The sequence below is a fragment of the Ptychodera flava genome, chromosome 10, assembly GCF_041260155.1.
Source record: "Ptychodera flava strain L36383 chromosome 10, AS_Pfla_20210202, whole genome shotgun sequence".
NCBI lineage: Eukaryota > Metazoa > Hemichordata > Enteropneusta > Ptychoderidae > Ptychodera > Ptychodera flava.
This window is the reverse complement of record NC_091937.1, coordinates 34,415,541-34,436,579: the sequence shown is the minus strand read 5'-3', so window position 1 is coordinate 34,436,579 and position 21,039 is coordinate 34,415,541. Positions and strand designations below refer to the sequence as shown.

The following is a 21,039-nucleotide window of genomic DNA, read 5'->3' as shown; positions in this document are numbered from 1 at the left end:
TATTCTCAACTTTACATGTCAATTTGGAGTTCTCAACTGAGATAAACCACTATTATGATAGGTTTTGTAAGCAGAAAACTGAAAGTGCACATTGTAAATATCTATCGCCCCAATCTCAAATTTTTCAAAATTTGAAGTAAGAAAACCTGCGGATCATACAATTTTACTCTGTATGTGAATGAGCTTGCTACTTCGCTGGGAATATGAGATAAACTTTCGAATTACTGCCCTACGAAAAGTATATCTACCTCTCCTGCAGAATGGCGTCATCCGGGTTTCTTCAGCTGACCCGTCAATCAAATAAGCCCCGCCTCCACTGTACCAGGTTGCCACAGAAAACAACACTCACACTTGGATACGAGGTGCCAGTACCTGCCGATTTCTCAACGAGATTTTTACCACTTCCTGTGAAATCCACCGCCTCGAATACTGTCACACGGGCACAGAGAATATCCAGGATTGTCCTGGATGCTACTGGGGTAAGTATTTTAGAGTTCTGTCGACTGTTTTAGTGTCAAAATTAACATACGTTTATTTGTTAGTCAACAGCCCTTGATTGATGTGTATCGAGTGTTCGAGGGGGTTCCAACTTCAACAACTAACGAATTAACACCGGAAAATATTGATCCTTGCCCAACGGTGCCGCGTTAGAAACTTTGAAGAAGATAAGAAGTTGCGAATCCTTGATTTTAACCACACGAGAAGATTTCATTGGCGGCTTTTATATTTGGAAAAAATGTCGTCGAGTTGAGGCACTCATGTTGCACGGTGCATGTTGTCGCGTAGTCAGCGAGGTAGCCATCTTTACGGTATTGGCTACGAGCACATAATGACTTGTCTTGACATCCGGTCACCCGAGCAAAAAATCTCTCAGATGCTCATTTGACACAGACGCTAAATATATGAGAGATACGAATTATTTTGGTCAAAATTCCATGTGAGCAAGCAGTCTGGCTTTGAATACTCAAAGCGAAAAGTTAACCAAACGGTTAACATTGTGCAGTTTAATCCCGGATTTCAGATCAATACTGGTGTTTGTCAAATACTGTACAAGACATGTATGAATGTTCCCAGGTATGCCAAGTATTAGTGTTGCTGAATTCAGTTCTAATTTTTAGATAAATGAATAAATGAATATATATATGTATATATATATATATATGCATATATGTTTAATACAATGATGATAAAATTCAAACTGATATATCATGTACATTATACATGTGTACCACAAGGAAATCTGTATACTTTGATTATACACATATACATATACATACATATACATCTGTAAACTTTGATATATATATATATATATATATATATATATATATATATATATATATATATATATATATATATATATATATATATTCACAGGAATTATCTTTTCTGTTAACAATTCACAAATCAAAGCAGTATTGCTCTTGTAAAATGACTTTTAAACATAAATGCCTTTATTCTTTTTTTATTGACTAATACTCATGACGGAATAGCAATACGCAGGACTGAATTTCAGTGACCCTTTAATAGAATTGTATCACGAAAAAACACCATGTAATACCCTTTGGTTTGGCCATGTTTCTCAAACTACCAACTAAATTTACAGTATGACACTGGCACACTTCATAAATGAGAGGTCAAATCCCATGTACATGTATGTGGAATTGTAACTGGTTTTTTTTAGCATTGTTTGAAGCAAGTATTTATGCTAACTCTGAGTCATATACTTTTAACTTTCATGAGAAGGTCACACGGGCTGGGTATGTACATGTATATTGCAAGGCAGTAGGCGTGAGCAATATATCAAAGTCAAGTGCCTTGCCATTTGTACAAGGACTCTTGCCTTGAACGACCGAGACCATTATCTATATCTACATGTAGTTTGACAAATTTTAAACCAATACAGGGGGGGGGGCAGAGTCAGTCACGATTTGCATTGTGTATTGACGTCAGTTGCAGCGTTGGTAAAGTCCCAACATATATTCAGATTTGGTTGTCAAGCTCCAGTTCCGAAAGTTATTGTATTTTGCTTACAAGATTCAAGTTTTAACTTTTAATTGGAACTGGGACAAAGAGGAGTTGAGAAAGAAAACTTATGAAAGCAAATTTAAGAAATATAATGTTCTTTAAATGGAAGTTCTAATCATAGGTACTAAATTCATGCTGTATAGATAATGTTGTATGCAACGTGGTATAAATTGAGTTGTCATACGCACGGCCTGGTGTGACTGAGTACAGGTAGTGAGTCGCATTCCATACCATAGTTACTGATCAACATAGACAACTGGATTGTCACAAAGATCAATTGAAGTAATCAGTCAGGTCTGTCATCTGTGTTACATTGTAATACAGGGTAGAATTATAACGTTTGTCTGCAGCGCAGAAGTAATATTAACACGTGCAGTGATTTCAAATGACGTGATAATACTGGTAATCTGAGTGCTCAGTGTGACCACTGTTTCTGTGTTGCAACTGAATAATGATTTAATGTTGTCGGACAATTTTGCACACTGTCCAAACGGCACAGCTTGACTAACTGCATGGAGTATATCTCTCAACAGCATCAAAATCGTGCCAATCAATAAGGAGGGGCAATGCTACTACTGTAGCTCTGTCTTGGTGGGTTCAGCAACATGAAAGACTTACCTTTTCCAGTTTTGCTCATTACAAGGTTCAGCATCTCTGCCATTTAAACTGAGTTTTCCTTCTTCCTTTGTCAGTCAAACTTGATGAAAAAAAGCTAGTGATACATTCCTTGAGGTCACTGGTAAGCCCATATCATATGGAGGGACTCTGCCCACACAAAAACTTCTTGGCTAGCAAAAATTGATGTTGCAAAGAGATTGAAAATATTTTTAAAATCTTAAATATTTGATTTCAAATAATTATTGGTAATAATTGAAATGAACTCTTAAGAAGATTGAATCTCATTGCTGTATCCTTTACAATACTGTCACTGTGAAACTTGAAATAAAAACATCCCGATTTTTCATTTAAACAACTTTACCAATATCAAATGTCATGAAATGAAGAATACTGGAATAAAAAAGACCCATTACTGTACATGTGTGTGTATGTTGCTGAATCGAAAAAGGAAAAGTGAAAAGAAATGCATTGTATTTTCTTTCTTGGCTTATACGAGCTTGTGTACACCACATGAGTAGATAGCTGTTCTACACTAATGATCATAGTGGTGAAACTAGATATTCACTCTATTCAGTATTAACATGTTAAGATGAATAAAGATATCGCCTAGAAAAGACTCAGTGTACAGGTGTATAAACTTGTCATTGAGAAAAGGTCTATGTGTTTTGCACTATATAATGTTCAAAAATGCACATTTATTCAATTATGTCAATTAGTTTAATATCATATGCATGTAATCATTTTACGGAAATTTTAATAATTCTTATCAGCTGTAGCAACGGTACAGTAAAAATGAAAAAGCTATGAGCATACATTTCTGATCAGTAGATATTGCATCCAGGAAGACAATTCACAAAAGAAATCTTTGACTGAAAACCTATCAGGTACCATGGATTCCTGTGTACTGGCAACAAATATGTGACGAGGCGAATGTGTTTGAGGAAGAGAAAAGAATATTAATCAGAGCACTGATAATACAATGCCATCCTGTTATTTCGGCCACTCACACTCCTAAATTAGTTTAAATCCATGATACCATTCAATTTCAATTCAGCTTGAGGAAGACTTTGAATTCAAAGACTTTTAAATTCAGGGGCATTGCGGTGCTCACAATATCCATGACACCACCTGCCTGCGGAATTTTCAGTCTTGCACTCATATGGTGATACATTGTAAGAATTTTCTGCAGCGTGATGAAGGTTTCAATACTCTGGTCAAAGAGAATGGAAAATTCGTCAGGTTTCCGTTGAGGTAAAGGTCAAAACAAGATCTCTGTTTATTACGTGTTCTTTAAAAAACAGAAATCATATAATGTAAAATGAATAAACCCCTGGTAATTGTTCCACCAATTTTTATGAATTTTTCTGTAATTTTTTGATAATTTTGGATCAAATGGATATCACATTTCATTGGCTACAGTTTGTTATCAAAATTTTGACAAAATCTGAAAAAAATTGACTGGAGTATATTTTCTAAAGGTGACAAAAATTGACTTGCACGTGCGAGACATTCCGATCTCCAGGTTACATGATAACACTGGTGCAATGTCATTGATCAAGCCTGTTGGATGAAAAAGCAGTGCTCACCTTGCACCTTTGACATATGTTGACCTCTGAATTCTATTTGTTTGTAGTGATGAGACTGATAAACAATGAGGTTGATCTGAAGAAGTTTATAAAAGGGAAGTCCATGCTAATAAATCCTGCTATGATAGTTGGTGGTGTTCCAAAATATGACACCAAATCAATTCCAGCAATCGTTATCATTCAAGGCAAGTAAATCACCGGGTCCAAGAGACAAACAAACAAAACACCAGTGAAAAAACACAGACAAAATCAATAGTGCAATCTCGCACTAATAGTTAATTGTAGTACCAGGTGTCAGGAATGGGTATTAAAGTGTACCAGGCTGCTAGCAAAGTTATATAGATCAGCCGTAATCATGTATACACAGTAGGTATTACGGTAATACCGGTACTTCCTGTGCATATATGCAGTGATATACTAGCGTACTAGTACTTATTAAAGGTGAATTAAGTTGAACATAGATGCTCATACAACAGTTGCTCAGGAGAAGTTTTCAACAAATTTCAGGTGAAATCGGTGTTGTAGTTTATGAAAGAGGATAGACAAGAAATGACGACCAGTAGACCATACATGCCTACCAATGAAAGAATATTTGTGGATTAAACGTATAATGGGTACAATGTAGACGAAGAGCTTGGGTCTTATTTCTTTACTGCATGTAAATGCAAGGAAGGCGTACTACAGACCCTCTGCAGATCTACAGTACAGGCAGAATCCAAAGTCCCTGGAGAGCCCGCTGTGAATACACCACAGAAATGAGTCTGTGTTTTAAATTTGCTAGAGATAATTCTTCAAGTGCAGCTGTAAAAGACAGACTGTCCATTTTGTGATACGAGACCGCATTATCTAGAGTTGATGCGTTCAAATTTATTCTAAATTTTAGAAACGTAAAGTGCAAACATAATTGTCTTTCAAAACTGAGACCTTGTGTACCACAAGCATGTATATGATTCAGTTTTATCAGTGAAATTAGCAAGATCATATTTTCATGTTCAAATGAAATGTATAAGAAATCCAAGGCTGGTATTTTTTAATTGGTCACGGAGAGACTACTTAATGATCAGCCTGGAAGCAGCTGTTAAGAGCACTAGTTCCCACACACATGTACAGCTCATTGTCTTGTTCGTCTTCAGTATCCTAGAACTGCAATTGTTGCAGTCAGGTGTCACACCTATGCCCCAGGGGGTGTTGTGATGGTTGCATTGACGTCATGGAAACAGTACAGCTGGCCTTGCACGGTGATTCAAAACTCTTATCTCTTGCAAATGAAATACTCTTAGAGTTTCTGTTGGCAATTAAATCACTTGCGTCGATTTTTGATGAGTGCTTCTCAAAGATATGTGTCCCATTTGAATTAGTATTCATTTCCTAATGAAGGAAGGTTGTGCTGATTGTTGATAGCTAGCAGGATCCATAATGAATTGAATTCACTGCACATCACAAGTAAAGATTATAGCAATCATTGTAAGAGTCAATACCAAGCCTATGTAATCATGAGATTTTGATTGTCATCAAAGCCCTAAATTATCCGTCTAACTTCATCATTAACCTTTTGAGTGCTGTAATTTTTCCAACCAAAATTCTTGCGCAACATTTTACCTCTTTTTATGATTTTTACCTTCTCGTGTCTATTATAGACAGAGAAGGTATTAGAGTTGAAAACCAATATGCTGCTGTCAAGAACTTCCGTCTGTCAAGACTTCCGTCTGTCAAGATCCGTTGACGGCATGCCATTGTGATGGGTCATATCATAAACTGGTGGGGTGTTCATGGCTCAGGTTGAGGTGTGGGAGAACGATTTTGAGCTATGACAAAAATCAAAAGGGACTTAGCGGCATAGCCACAGTGTTAAGCCTTTCTCCAAGATTTCTTAGTTGACTACAATCTATTACAGACTACTGAGCTGACGTTAGGGGTACTCACTTTGTGTTTGCTCACTCTGTGAGCGCTAGTGTTCGGTACTGAGTTGCGTGGATATCCCCTCATGGCCTCACGTGATCTGGGCCTGTCATTGTGTAAGCCTGTCGGCATTTTCCTTGCATTTTTTCTCATTTAATTTTGCAAAATATCGGCGAGTACCTCAATATTTCAAGATAACCCTTTCTTCCCAATCGTTTCCTGGAGTTTCAGAGTCATATGAACGAAAATGAGTGAAAGTTTTAGACAGGAAAATCGGACGTCGGCCATGTTCAATGTTTACAGTACAATCAGAAGTTTACGTGGAGGAATTAACCAACAAACACAGGAGTGTTCATGATGCCCGCCCTCTAGAGGCAGACCCTCCTATATGAAGTACCACATTTGATGCTTGTGGAAAGCTTGACCACACAATGGAGCATTTAAACTTTTAGAAAATGACAAACTGAATAAGAAGGTATTCAGAAAATGTCAAATACTGAGGAAAAATGCGCAAATATTCAAAATAAACAGGTTAACTGATGGTCAGCTATAAAAACAATGAAAATGTTTATGATCAAAAGTTTTTGAGATGCGCACATTTTAACAAATACAGAAATTGTTAACATTATAAATATAAGATCAAACTATTTTTTCAGGGATGGGACAGGTTGGAAATGAGGGGTGAGAGACAAAGGCACTCCTATTGCTGCATGTGGATGCAGCCACACCATTTCATTTACAGCATACTTATTCACTGTGTTGTGTTCAAGTTCCATATAGTACTGATTGTCATACAAGGATAACATAAGCAAATCAAATCAAATTAGAAAAGGATCAATGCTGTTGTGTGGATTTTGCTGAACATGGCTGATATTTCGCCCTATATATTTGGTATCCAGCAAAGGCATATTTTGATGTAAAGTCAAAATTAACACTACATTGCTGACAATATATTTTACCGTTTCTGCATGAATTTTTCTTTTTTAAATTATAGTATATTAGTACTTCAAACAGATTAACAGTTATCGTGATGTCAACCCATAATTTTACATCACAAAGACTGTAATTCTGCCAATTTTTTTTTGTTTTTCAGTCATTTTATAAATTTTGCACTGCACAAGATGATTGAACAAATTGCAATGTTTGAATTTGTAAACTCAAAGAATAAAATCCTTTGGTCACAAATTAAATTATTTTTTGAAAAGAAATTTACTCTTAAACACTTTTAGCATATATTCTTTACACGGTCATGTATTTCAAGGAAAATATGCCTATTAAAAACAGTAATTTCTTCACTTTCAATTTTTTTCAATACTATGACAATTATCAGCCATGAGGTTATACAAACACAAGACCAGATAGGCGTTTTTCATCATTTCCACAGGACTCTTTGGAAAATCCATTAAAAACAGTTAAAAGTGACTGGAAATGATCACTTGGTATACATTTAATTTACAGATGCCAGGTTGTGTATTTCACATGCACTCAGGTCAGTAAGGAAGTGCGTCATTACTATTTTGGACTGTTAATTCTTATTTCCTGAATTGTTTAACTTTTTTCCACATTGAACTATCTTTAGGCAGTTTATACAGTAGCTTAGAATTTTTTTGATTGATGTATTTAATCATCTTTTGGGTTCTTTGGGTCCATATCCCACCTCATGCCCCTACATCATCAACTATTTCCAACAACTCCATGCCAACAACCAATTACCTGACCTGGCCACACATTAGAGAAGGTACAGCGTCATTGACGGTATTATTTCTGTAATTCTTTTGATAATTTTGGAACAAATGGGCAGCACTTTTCATAGGCTTCAGTATTTGATCAACATTTTGGAAAAATCTGAAAAAATGCTTTGCCACAAAAAAATTGTTTGGGTGATGTTTTATAAAGGTAACAAAAATTTACTTTGGCACCCAGAGGGTTAATTTAGCAAATCTGTCATAATGAGACCCTTGTCAAAGTTCTACTTGCCTAGTCGCTGTGGTGATTTGCATACAGAGCCATGCAGTGGCAATGTGATTGGAATTTTTATATTGTGATATGAAGATGCATGTTGTTTGTAACATCCCAGAGGGTTTCTTGCAACCTCTGATGGTTAAATCCTTTCAAGTGAAGTAGCATTTTTAACAAGGAAATACTACAAATGACGCATTAAATTTTCTGTAGGTCCTCCCTCTCTCTGGCAAGGTTTTATATCTCTTAGATAAATGATCACATTAAAATTTTAAAAAAGCATGACTGAGCTGGATTTTTATCAAAACTTTAATTATCCATGTCCGTATGTGCATAATTACCTTTGCAAAACACATGGTATCATACACTTGAATTTTAATAGAAAATTTCACCATAATGCATACATTTACATGTAAATGTCAGAAAATTGTTCTTGTATCAGGGCTCAGTCACTTTGTGTTGGAATTTAAAAATCATTTGACAATATACAAAAATATTTATATGTTTTCTAGTAAAAGAAAACAAAATCACTTCCAATTAAGACTTGTAATTATTTAAGTACTACAAGAGATGTAGTCACTGTAAAATTTGCAAAAAAAATTACAGAGATTAATTAATCAAAAGTTGTATTGAGTATTTCTTATACATGCAATACATGTAAATTCGACCAAATTTGACTAAAAAAATCACTGTAACCAGTTTTGATGGCCATTAAATCTCATGTAGAATTTGAAATAATATTTTCACATGGTCCACACATACTGTATGCATGCATAATCAAATGACTTCATGCGTCATACCAAATCCCTCACGGTGTGATCCTGGTCATGATATGTTTCTTTGAATTAGTAAACAAGTAAGCTATATTCATCTAGCAGTCTAGGAGACACCTGCTCTATATCAAACAGTATAGCTGCATGCTGCAATTGCTTTCAGGAAATTTTGACAGAAAATCCGATTGGCAGATCTGAATAAACCATTATTTATCACCCTATATTTGCGAAGAATGGTTCATCACACATTGACATTTTCCAACTTTCCAACTCGCTGCACTTAATGAATAAATTTATCCAACAATTCATGGTCATGTTGATGTCACTGACCGAAAAGGACGTGTGCAGTTGACCGACAAAATGATTACGAACTCGTGCAAATATCAAATATTTGTGCCCGTCATCAGTGTGCGATAGCATATTCAATCTCATTAATTCTTTCAAGCAGTTACTGCAATGCACGCTTTGTCTGCTTTTTTCTCTCCGTTGAACTGACACAAAGTGGTGAATGCAAATCTAATTGTGTGAGCTAAATGGTCACAAATTTAATTTGAAATTTAGTTTAACGCATATAAGCAAAGCATTTGCCATGCAAAGTGAATTCTCAATCATCATAAACAAGAAAGAAAATATACATATTTCAGATAATTTTGAAAAAAAATAATCTGAATATTGTAAAATATTATGTAGTATAAAAAATTATTAAAATTATGTATGATTATCTATGAGAAAAACTAAACTCTAACGTGTGGAACATGAACGTTGTATTAGGCTGTCTTTTACAGTCAATTCTGTTCACAAATATAGCAATTACCGTCACCTTGTCCAGAATGCAAATTTATGCATAAAAAGGGCCGGTCTAGTGTCAGAACTCAATGTTCCAGGTACACTCTTTGAAATTGTCACAGTAGCATGTATATGTTGTGTAGTACAGGTACAAGTAAATATTGATAGTGATTTTGTAGATAAACGTGATCTGAACTAGGATCCACATCCTCAAGAGTTTTAACAGATACTATACTGTACACAGTTACTTGTAATTGATGATATACATCTGATCAGCCTACAACATGTCTTGTATGCTTGTAGGCATTTTTATTATGAACAAGTGTGAAGTTAAGTCAAGACTATTGTAGAATTCCAATGTAAACAATAGCTGGGCATTTACATGTATACATACAAGCTAAATACATTGTAATTTATAGTTGCATGCAGGTGTTTCAATATACTTTGGGGAGTAGATACAAGCAATTGTAGTTAAAAACATCTTCAAAAGTTATATTGTTAAAAAAATGAAATACAGGTGGTATTTCATTTGTACTGTCCATATAGACACTCTCATTTCACATTTTGCAGAAAAGGTCTTTTCTTCAGGTATACTCAGCTGTCCTGTTTAGAGAAATCCTTTTTCCATCAGAAACAATAATGCCAAGGCATGCCAGTAGAGATCAACAAATAAGGATGGGGTGATAGTTCAATATAAAATTATTGGACAAAGCTGTTTTTCAGACACTGTCAATACTCTGTTGAAGTTGAACAGAATTACTTACTTGAATCAAGATAATATCATTATCAATTATTAGGAATGTGTACATACAGATCTGTCACTCAGGGTGAATATTATTGACAACAATTGTAAAAAGATGTTCTGATACATGTACATGTATGTGACATGCACCCTTGCATTACAGATATTGAGTTTACCAATGTGCATTACAGTAAAACTGATAATGCATCGATGCGTGAATACAGCAAAAAACAGGATGGTTGGACAGTCTCATATACGTTACATTTACCTTTTTTGTACGTGGTACACAAGTTTTGTAGATAACATCGTAGATAAAAAGAACCAACTCATTTGAGCGTCTGGATAGAACACACAAGGGAATTGCTAAATTACTTATCAAGTTGATCATAGAGACTGAAGTTAATTAGGACAGCACTCTGGCTAAACAAACCATAATACAATGTATACCTAATGATGCCAATCTGTTTTTATAGACACACAAGGATAAACAGTGGAGTGGAGAGTTACATGATTAGTATTTCACTCAAATGAGTTGGTTCTTTTTATCTACAATGTTATCTACAAACTTGTGTGGGACGTACAAAAAAGTAAACGTAATGTATATGAGACTGTTCAACCATCCTGTTTTTTGCTGTAAAATAATATTGTAAAATGCCACCGTTTAATTAAATGGATGTTGAAGGTCAACTCTTGAAGGTTCTAGTGTGATGAAACCACCTGTTACTGGGGTCAAAGTTCATAGACTGGTCCGCATCATTATGATGATGAAGTGGGAAAATGGAAGAGGTTGATATAGTGACATAATTCTGTCAATGCTTTTTCTTCAGATGGTTGTAGTCAAATATTGCTCCAGTGTACAACTGTATGGAGAGCGAGGCAGGGTGTTTACAGTGTCGGCACAAGAAAGACTTTGCAAAAAACTGATGTTTACTGTTATAGTACTCACAATAAAAAATTATTTTATTCAAGAGATCACAATTATTTAAGTTCTATGGAAGTTCAAAGTCCAGGGATGTTGTGACTGCATTCTGTCAAAAGTTATCAAATGCTGAAATCAGCAGTTTGCTGAAAATTAGGCAATTTACCGAAACAATTTCAGTATTACAAACTAGCTACTACTGCTATTGAACAAGTAGATCACAGGGCAAATTTCACACATTGATGTTGTAAATACCAATCAAGATGCATGAAATCCATGGTTTCATACATGTAGACTGGTCAAATTCCTTTCCACCGGGCACTTTTTGAAAGAATTGATCCTCAGAATTGACCCAGGCAATAACTTCTAAGGTTTGTGTACTTAAGCACTGTGTACATCAGACATTTATTGCCAATGGATCACAGAAATTAAATCACTCGCAAATGTCCTTTTTTCAGCCGTTACTATGGCAATCCAGCTAACGACATTGAGTAATCCGCTTCCTCGCTACTGTAAAAGGAATCTAAATTTACAAAAATATTTTCGAGACAAGAATCTTTGTTCTCTCTGATTTGTTTGTAATAATGGCTGTCTGGTGCCCCAAGAGGTTAATCACTACCGGAGGATGTAGTGAGTTCCATCTCAATGCTCAGGTTACTAACGTATTCCGTGTTTTGCAAAGGTAATTAGGGTGGCACCAAAGCCGAGTTTCAGGAAAAAGGCCAAAGCAAACAATGTACGTAGCATGTCAGCACCTGTGTGAGTACTGGCCGTAAGCTTGTTGTCATGACATCAAAGAAACGAACTGCAGCTTTCAGTCAGAGACAAACACTTTGGAATTTTCTCCTGGTCAGTGCCTGGTTTAAATCAGCCAATACGTAACCTAGGCTATGGTACATGCATGTATACAGTATGTCTAATATTAAGCGTACCACAGTAATTGTTCCTAAGCAGGAAGATCTGTAAAAATTTAGCAAAATTTATTGAGGCACCTTTTAATAAAATTCTTTGTTTGCCGTCCTCAAATTTTCCTCAAACCTACCCTCCCACCATGACAGTTTTATGTGCAGGGCAAGTTACAGTACAATGTTCAGATGGCTAAGTTGGAGAAGTCCTCAAGTTCAGCTTTTTCAGTACACTATATTTCTGCCTCTGCTATAGTAGCAATGGCATATATGAAATATGCATATTTTTTGTTATACGAATAATTTTTTTTTCTATCTTCCCCAAGGATTCAAAACTTGAAGACCTAAAATCATGAGTGCTGCTGTGGAACAGCAACCCGTCATGAACGGTGACATCGGCCCGAGTAGCCACGGCGACACCGACAGCGTTGACAATGAACTAGATTGGTTGATCGACAAAGATAAACCACAAACAACAAAGGTACATATAACGATGATCTGTGTTGACTCAGAGACATCCTCCTGTAGCGTCTGTCAAGACACCTAAACTGTATCACAATAACATGTGTATTTAAATGTTTACACAGAAAGAGTGAGATTTAACGTAGAAATAAGCTCTCATGTGATGAAAAAATAAACCTTTTTTTGTGAAAATAAGTTCTATTTCCCGTTTGACATGAAATTCTTGTTATATTGGAACAGGAGACTGAGGAAGAAGAGGAATTACCCCGGGATGTGATCGCAGACGGGGACTTTATTCCACGGAATTCCACCCAGAACCAGGGAGTCGTGGAGAAGACGGAAGAGTATCCTCACCCCAGGAAGAAAACCAGGGAGATGACCCTTATCCCCGGACTTCACCGAGGCTGGAGTCTGAATCCGGGGAAGAGGAGGATGATTATGAACTCACCGAAGAGCAGCGCGAAGCCGAACTTTTATTGCAAAAAATGCGCGAGGAGGGATCGTTACCCTCTGAGGATCCTCCCGAGTATGACGTCGGGGAGAGAATTAAACAGTTGAATGAAGAACTTGCTAAAGAGGGGGAGGTTGAGGAGAAAAAGGACAGAAAAGTAGGTTTTAAAGACTTTGTTGAAGAAGTCCCTCCCGATGATGACGAGGAGGAGGACAAGAAGGATAGGGAAGCGGAAGCAGAAAATGAAGAAAAAATGAAAGATTTGAACATTAATGATGATAACGAGGATGTTGATGGGGGTCGTACTCAGGAAAATGGTGTCGAATCACAGCAGGAGACAGAAAAACCAAAAGAAAAGGACAGAGAAGACGCGATATTGGTTGAAAGAAATGGTAAATTTGAAATGATCAATGTTTCTGACCTCACAGCTGAAGAGAGAGCTGTACACGGACTTGAACCGGTCCCTGAGAGCCCCAGAAACGGTGCCAGCAGTGGCAACAGTTCAGACAGCAGCGAATCAATCCAACCAACCCCTCCGTCGCATCCCAGACCGGCGACCGCCACCGGCAGCACGGGCAGCCGGAGGAAGGTCCTCGGCGCAAACGGCAACTCACAGCGGGCCAGCTCGGCCGGAACGCAGCGCTCGCCTCCGAACGACGGAACCGCGGAGGACGACGGTTTTAGTAGTCAGTATTCAGGATACAGTAGGTATGGACTCACACCGGAGCAAAGAGAGTATAAAAAGGAGCATAGTAGATTGATGGCGCAGAGACGGAAAGAGCAGGAAGAGAAAGAGAAAGAGGAGAGAGAGAGAAAACGCGAGGAAGCAGAGAGTGCTTTTCAAGCATGGCTGGAAAAGAAAAGGGAGGATGAAAAAGAAAGAAGGAAACTTGAAAAAGAAAGGAGAAAGCAAGAAGAAGGATACAAGGTATTATTATGTCTTTTATTTTGTGTTCACACCATGTGTTTTTTGGACCTATCACTGGGAATATTTTCAATCAAGGGCTTCAAAGTAGTCGCTGCAAAATGAGTATGATGCGCTGAAAATCTTCACTTCTGTTGAATTTTCAGCAGTTGTGTATGTGGTGTGAAGTAAATAAAAGGGAAAAAGGTAGACAGTAGGATTTGACAAGAGGCCTTTTATTAAATTTCCACTCAAAGGACAGAAATGTTTCACCTTCTATATCCTTTGGCTAAAATTTTAAAAACATCTTGCCATGGTAACGTAAACTCACGTCAAATAGTCGAAAGAGGAGGGTCCTTAAAATCAACTCTGCTATTGTCCATGAATAAACTTACATCTAGACTAGAAATTATAGCGGAGGTGACTGGAAATGGGACACCTAATTAATTAGCAAATTACCCAGCTGTATTGGCATATCGCTATTTCCCTTTGTAATTAGCGAGGGACTTCGTTAACTTGTCAGCGATATCGTTTTTCATTTCAGTCAGCTGCAGACACTTCGTGCAAGTGGGGGTGTGTTGCCATAAAACTTATCTGGGTTTGAATAATTCAGTATAGGGGTGGCTGCTTGTTGCTTCATGGGATTCAAAATGAATAAAGGTATAATGTTAGTAGCATATGTAATGTTGAACCCTCTGTACAGGGAATTGTGTCAAGTTTATGAAATTCACAAATATATTTGAAAGAAAATACACGCATCAATCTTTACAGATAATTTTGACCCTGCAACTCAAACAGTAAAGGATTAATCAGTATCTTCCCGTGCTCTTTGACTACGCTGGTATGGCCTCAACTTATACCAGCATAACGGTTGTTAATTTTTGTTGATTTGCCTTTTCCTTGCCACTGTCTACAGGAGGAGAGAGATCCGCAAGGAGCTTATAAAAGCTGGGTGAAGGCAAAAAGTCAGGAAAAAAGGAAAGAGAAGCAGACCGAGAAGAAGCAGTCACAGGAGGAGCTGAACGGCTACTACTTGAGAAGTAGAGAAGATTGCGATAAAGCTTTCAGAGAGTAAGTCGTTCATCTATGAAATCGTTGCAGTTTATATGACCCTTTCACCCCTGCCTCCTGTACACTGGTCCAGATTTTCCAATTGAAAACAATAGGGTTTGGCCAAACCATTTTGGTGAATTAGAGTCCATCATGAGGTTTATGATAAACATCAACATTTCCAAGAACTTGGACTGTTGGTATTACCACGTTGTTTACATTCGGCCTACACCCAGTGTTACATAAGTAATACCATATAATATCAGGGTACACATTTATCCCCTTTTTCCTCAAGAAAAGATTAGCAAGTTTAAACTGAAATTGACCCTCATTCTTCCAAATTTGTTGAAATATCTATTCATACATGTATGTGTCAGTCAGTACTGCAATGAATGTCAGGCTTTGCTAGGGGAAATTGCAGAGTAAAAGTTGTACACTGCAAAACTTTTGACACATACCGGGGTATGTGGAGAAGATATGTAGAAGACTAGTGCCCTCCTTCTTGCACTTTCCCTCTGTTACCCACCAATTTCTACACAAATAACAGAACTGTGAGTGTACTTTTTTGGCAAAACATCATAAGCTGCAATTTGAAATTTAACTGCTTGCCCCAGGAAAGAAACAGAAAATATAGGAGCTCCAGAATTTTATTTCTCATGGTAAGCAACAGTGACTGTCTTTTAGCCCAGTCGATATCAAGTTAAAATTTCTTGTGTCCTGGTGTGACCTTTAACCTTAAAGGTCGCATATCCTGTTATCATTTAGATGATTATCTTTCACTACAGATACTGGAAAGGGGCCTTACCTATACTAACTGATCTCAGAGAACAATCCTGTACAATATATATTTCAATATGTGTACAGCACAGACCATATACACAGACTGCAGATGTCAAAATAATCTGGTTATCTTTTCATGGTGTGATTGAGGGACATGCATTGCATGTCTGATGATCACATATTGACCTCCAGGTCACACATTCTTGACTCCTCCAAGTGCAACCTGGGATAGTGTGATCAGTATCTGTGAATTCATGCCTTATAATGCATGTTTGATGTGGAAAACAGTATAATTAGACAAGAATTGTTGTTGTTGATGTTGTTGTTGTTGTTGCTTGTATCCAAAGGGTTGTTCTTGTGGCTGCATATACTTCTGCCTTTAACAGTACATGTCTTCTTTCCTATAACTTAAATTAATTCATGCACTGAAAGAGTTACTCATTCGAAACGCCTGTCTAATCCAAATCATGCCACACTCGCATCTATAGACCTGAGCTCTCACTAATTGACAATCATATTTAATGCAATGTTTAGGCAGACACAAATTATGTGGACTAACTTTTCGTCTTCCCCATTGTCCCTATCTGCAATATTCCCCTTTTTGTAGAATTTAAAGTAACAAATTTTGACACTTTTATTTTCTTTCATTCTTTTTTGCACAACCAAAAATATAAGTTCTTTGATCCAAAAGTAAAACATAATCAATATAACATAATGAAGGTGATGCATAACTCAAGCACCTTTTTTTAATTCATTGTCAGAAAAAATTATTTTTGCCTGATATATTCAACCTGACACATCCAAGATTTCTCTTTGCACTGCAGTCTGCCGTTTTATTTTGTACGCAGCTTTGTAATACATGTGTCTACAGAACTAACAGCATGCTGAAAACACTAGCCGATCCCTTAACTTCCCAGCATCTTGTTCAAGCTTGTAATAGCTTCCAATGCACAGGCACCACTCTCTCTTTATGCGTAAAAGGTGTTTTTTGTTTTTTGATGTTTTTCGAGTGGCACTTTCTGTTTGTGCATGTTAAGAAATGTCTCCATCCTTCTGACCTGCAGCCAAGGGCGTTATGATTCTTATGGATACACAACAACAACAACAACAACAACAACTTGGACACCAACAGATCATACAGAGTAAGTCATTAATATTACAGAATTTATGTCGGCAGTGTTTTGGTATCTGCTACCATACAAAACAAAGAAATTAGTGCACCATTTCAAGTCATTGTTTGTCCTCAATGTCATGTCGTATGCAAGCAAATGGCTGCAGGTCTTTTTTTTCTATAATACAATTTCTACCTTTAATGGGCCAGTAGGTGTAACTTTTGGTGATTTTTTTGCTATTTTTGTTTCTCCATAAGCTTTAAAGTTAGCCCCCTCAAGTAGTATACCAAAAAAGTTACAGTGTATTGTAAATGTGTAGAGGCTAGATATCTGTCCTAGAGGCGCAGTCTGTCGTAAACTGTACATGTATTTATTCTCCACTTTACTCTCTTGTGTGGATGTCAGTTTGGCACATTTTACTTTACGATACCAATAAAAAGATGTTCAGTCACATGTTATGCCTTATTGTACACTTTCCATCACAAGCATTAGTTAACCTCAACTTACATGTACATGTATGAGAGCCAGGAAAAAGGGATGAATAGTTGAACCCGTTCATCCCTATTCCCTGTAAACAGGTCTACACACACCATCAATAACAATGGCTTTGGGCCAAACCATTGTGGTGAAAGGGTTGAAGCCATGGAAGGATTGTGTAAATAATAATTGCCTCTTTCAGGTTCATACTCCCTTGGAAGTAGTGCAAAAAAATTATGACCACCAAATTAAACCTTCTGGATCAAACTTTAATCCTAACAAAGCTGTTTAGCTTTGTTCACCCACATAATATCACAGGTCAGGGTTCAAAGGATTAAATTGGTTCTATACTTTCAATACAGCTTTTGATATTTCATCCTTGCAAAAGTTTGTACTAAGCATAGAAATCAGATTTGAAAAAAAAGTAAAAAGGTTGCCAGCATTGCACTCTTTCCAGAGATTAAGATTTTCCGTCTTTTCTCTTGCAGGTGGAAGAAAAAGAAAAACGCCCAGCTTAGTCAACAGAAATCCCTGAGTCGTGCACATAACTTAAGAAGAAAGCTTGAAGCCCGCAGATCAAGAAAATCACAGAATTTAGCCAAAGCCATCCGGCAGGCACAAACATACAAGTACACAGATTACTATGGTTACAGATATTAAGAAATGTTTTTAAGATTTAATTTTGGCCAAAATGACTTAATATGTATGATATTATCACCACTTTGTTTATAATGGGGTATGAAATTAAAATAAACATGGGCAGTAAGAGGTCACAGGTTATTGATTTCAACTGATATTCAAGCTTATTATTTACAAATGTTTATTGTAGTCTTAATTGTTAAATGTTTTAAGTTAACTTTTCATATTGAAAGCAAAAATCTATAGCTTATCTTATTTCATATTGTTGTTTCCGCTCTCCCACTTGAGAACAAAATTTCAAAAGCAACAAATAAGCCAAAAAACAGGAAACCCTGAAAACCAATAGCTGAAGTTGTATATAGATTGTATAGATTTCAAAGTTGGCAGTGTACGATGGCTGTCTAGCTAGATTTTATTTCTGCTATGGCAAGTTGAAATGTAAATAAATGCCAATCTCTTTTGCTTTTTAGAAGAAAAACAATATTCATGAAGGGCTGTGAAATCTGGCAGCAAGTGCCAATGCAGAATAGAAAACATGTATTGAGAAAATAATACCATGCTTTAAAGTTCAGTTATCTTCTATATGATCACAAAAATATGCTTTTCAATTATGGTATGTGTATTTTCAAGAACAACATGTGCAAAACGTGCAGAAAAAACACAGAAATTCAATGTAAAAATGTGTCTGGCATGGTTTCTGCCAAACTCAGTTTATGAACACATTTGCAGGACACACTAACCTTTTGCAAGGGTTGTTACTTGAAAAGCACTGTCAATAGGGCAAGTTTTACAGCAGTCTTTAATTTTCTCCTGTTTGTTTGTTTGGTATTTCTGTTCTATCATATTAATTCTAAGACAATGTATTAATACTTTATGAGAGATTTTTGTTTAACTGTTAATCAGTTCAGTTTTTTCTCGTGCATTTGAACAAAGCAAGAAATAAGTCTCGTTCCAGGGTCTTGGGTTATGATGAGAGATGAAATTGTTGTCTTGGTGACAATTCCCTAATGATGTTTCCTCTGTAACCAAGTGTGATTCACCACTAATGATGTCATTAAAAGTGTAGGTAGCTATCTTTAGCCAATTAAAGTTGACAAAAAAAAAACAAGCTGTTACTTTGAGGGTAAAACTCTTACAGTATTGTACATAATTTAAAAGACATTTTTTTTCGCATTTGTCGCTGTTTGGTGTCATTTTAAGTCTTCAGTGCCAAAAGTGCTCAAAACCATATATCAAGATTTTGATAATGTATTCAGCTTATTTGGAAATTATAACCATCAGGGAATTTACACTAAAATTTTAGCCTTATCATGTAAAGTGCAGTTGATATAAGCAAGCTTTAGTAGCTTCTCCATTCACATAACCATCACTGCAATATTTTGACAGGATTTTGGAAGCACTTTGCCTGCTTACCCAGAATGCATTGCAAGTCCAACTTCATCATTTGAATAGTGAAGTGGGAACTCAGTGCAGTGGGGACATCGGTTTTGGAGGACATCGTACATTGTGTTTTCCACCTCCAACCTATAAGAACAGCAGCCAAGGCCTCCGTAATTTTACAGCCTTCTAGAAAGTCATTGACAAAGAAACTAAGTCCTGGAAAGTGCTGGAAAATTGATAAACACCTGCAATTTTCAGAAATGACTTGATGATCAGTTGTGATATTTAAGAATGATAAGTCGCAAAAAATGCCACCCGGAAATTGGTTTTAAGACGTTAAAAAGTGCTTTAAAGTTGCTGAACTAGTCCTTGAAAGTCATTGAGTGTCTGGACCATGAGTGGCAGATATGTTCCTAATGTTCACATCTGGACAAGAGTTGTTTCAACATGCAGCTTACTTTGCAGGCAGATTATCATGTAAAAAGAATGTACAGAAAGTGTTTTTATTAATAACTTGATTGAAAATAAGAATGTTACCTTTTTAAATAAATTTGAACCAAGACCAAGACAAAGTACTTTAGTGCAGGTCAATCTCATTGGGGTGAAAGTTCAAAGGTATTATGTATACTTTGTAAAAAATAGTTCACAGATAATTTTAGTAGTGCTCCTTGTTTGAAGATTACAAGGCTTTTAAAGAAAGAATTTTCTTTACACATGAATTTTGACTTCATTCCCTATTTCATAGACTGCAAATGTAAAAGCTTTGTACATATCTGCAAAACCATAGTTTCTACATTTTTTTCAAAAACGGCTAGCATTCTTGAAACTGTCTTTTGCATATTCCCCTCTCGAGTATTTGATAAAAAATACTTGCACATTATGATATTTCACCCACCACTCCTTCTCAAGTCAGTGTGAATCAGAACAATTTATTCACAGACATTGCAAACTTGTTATTGTGCTATAAAGTTCTTTCTGTCAAACCACGGTCCCTCCACAAAAACCAAGCCAACAGGAAAGTTTCACAGTGCTTTTGGCCATATTAACTATCACAATGAAATTTCTAAATTAACTGTTTCTGTTTCAAGTTGTGAGTTTGCCTCTTCCTTGCCTCACAAAGTGAAAAATATGTCCAAACTTATAGCTTATATTGCTTATAGAGAAGTTCAACCAACCACATTTCAGTCGGTATTGTCATTACCAAGGTAACAGTCATAGACCTGTTATGTTTCTTTTTTTCTCATGGGGCTTCCATGATTAGGACATACCGTTAGCGGTTGTATGTCAACACTACAAATGTACCTTCCAAAGAAAGCTATTGTACGTTAGTACCCACTGTTTCTGTGAATTACCAACTATAGAGACTGAAATGGTCACGAGTAAATTAGGATTTTTTTGAAATGTATTAAAAGGTTATTTTTCTTCTGAGAAGTAAAGTCACTCTTCAAATTTGCAGGAAAGTGGAATAAATGGTAACTGAAATAAAAATTCATGGAGTAGGCTGTTTCTTGTTCTAGAGTTTTTGCTACTTTTGTTTTATTCTGGGAATCTGATTTTATGAGTGGAAAG

The 21,039-nt window shown here is 36.4% G+C and overlaps 1 protein-coding gene across 1 annotated transcript; it reads left to right on the top strand.

The window, feature by feature from the left end:
* The first annotated feature begins 339 nt into the window (after positions 1–339).
* Positions 340–20,958, top strand: LOC139142603 (coiled-coil domain-containing protein 181-like). Its single transcript, XM_070712597.1, has 7 exons — positions 340–479; positions 12,542–12,696; positions 12,918–13,001; positions 13,037–14,056; positions 14,949–15,103; positions 16,927–17,004; positions 17,940–20,958. The coding sequence occupies exons 2-7, from the start codon at positions 12,568–12,570 to the stop codon at positions 18,109–18,111; spliced, it is 1,638 nt and encodes a 545-aa protein (XP_070568698.1). The 5' UTR covers positions 340–479; positions 12,542–12,567; the 3' UTR covers positions 18,112–20,958.
* The last annotated feature ends 81 nt before the right edge of the window (positions 20,959–21,039 follow it).

Excerpts from the sequence above, each read along its gene's own strand:
- LOC139142603 (XM_070712597.1), top strand. The coding sequence starts at position 12,568 with ATGAGTGCTGCTGTGGAACAGCAACCCGTCATGAACGGTGACATCGGC. Across the intron at positions 12,697-12,917 it reads ATAAACCACAAACAACAAAG|GAGACTGAGGAAGAAGAGGA; the intron begins GTACATATAACG and ends ATATTGGAACAG. Across the intron at positions 17,005-17,939 it reads ACACCAACAGATCATACAGA|GTGGAAGAAAAAGAAAAACG; the intron begins GTAAGTCATTAA and ends TTTCTCTTGCAG.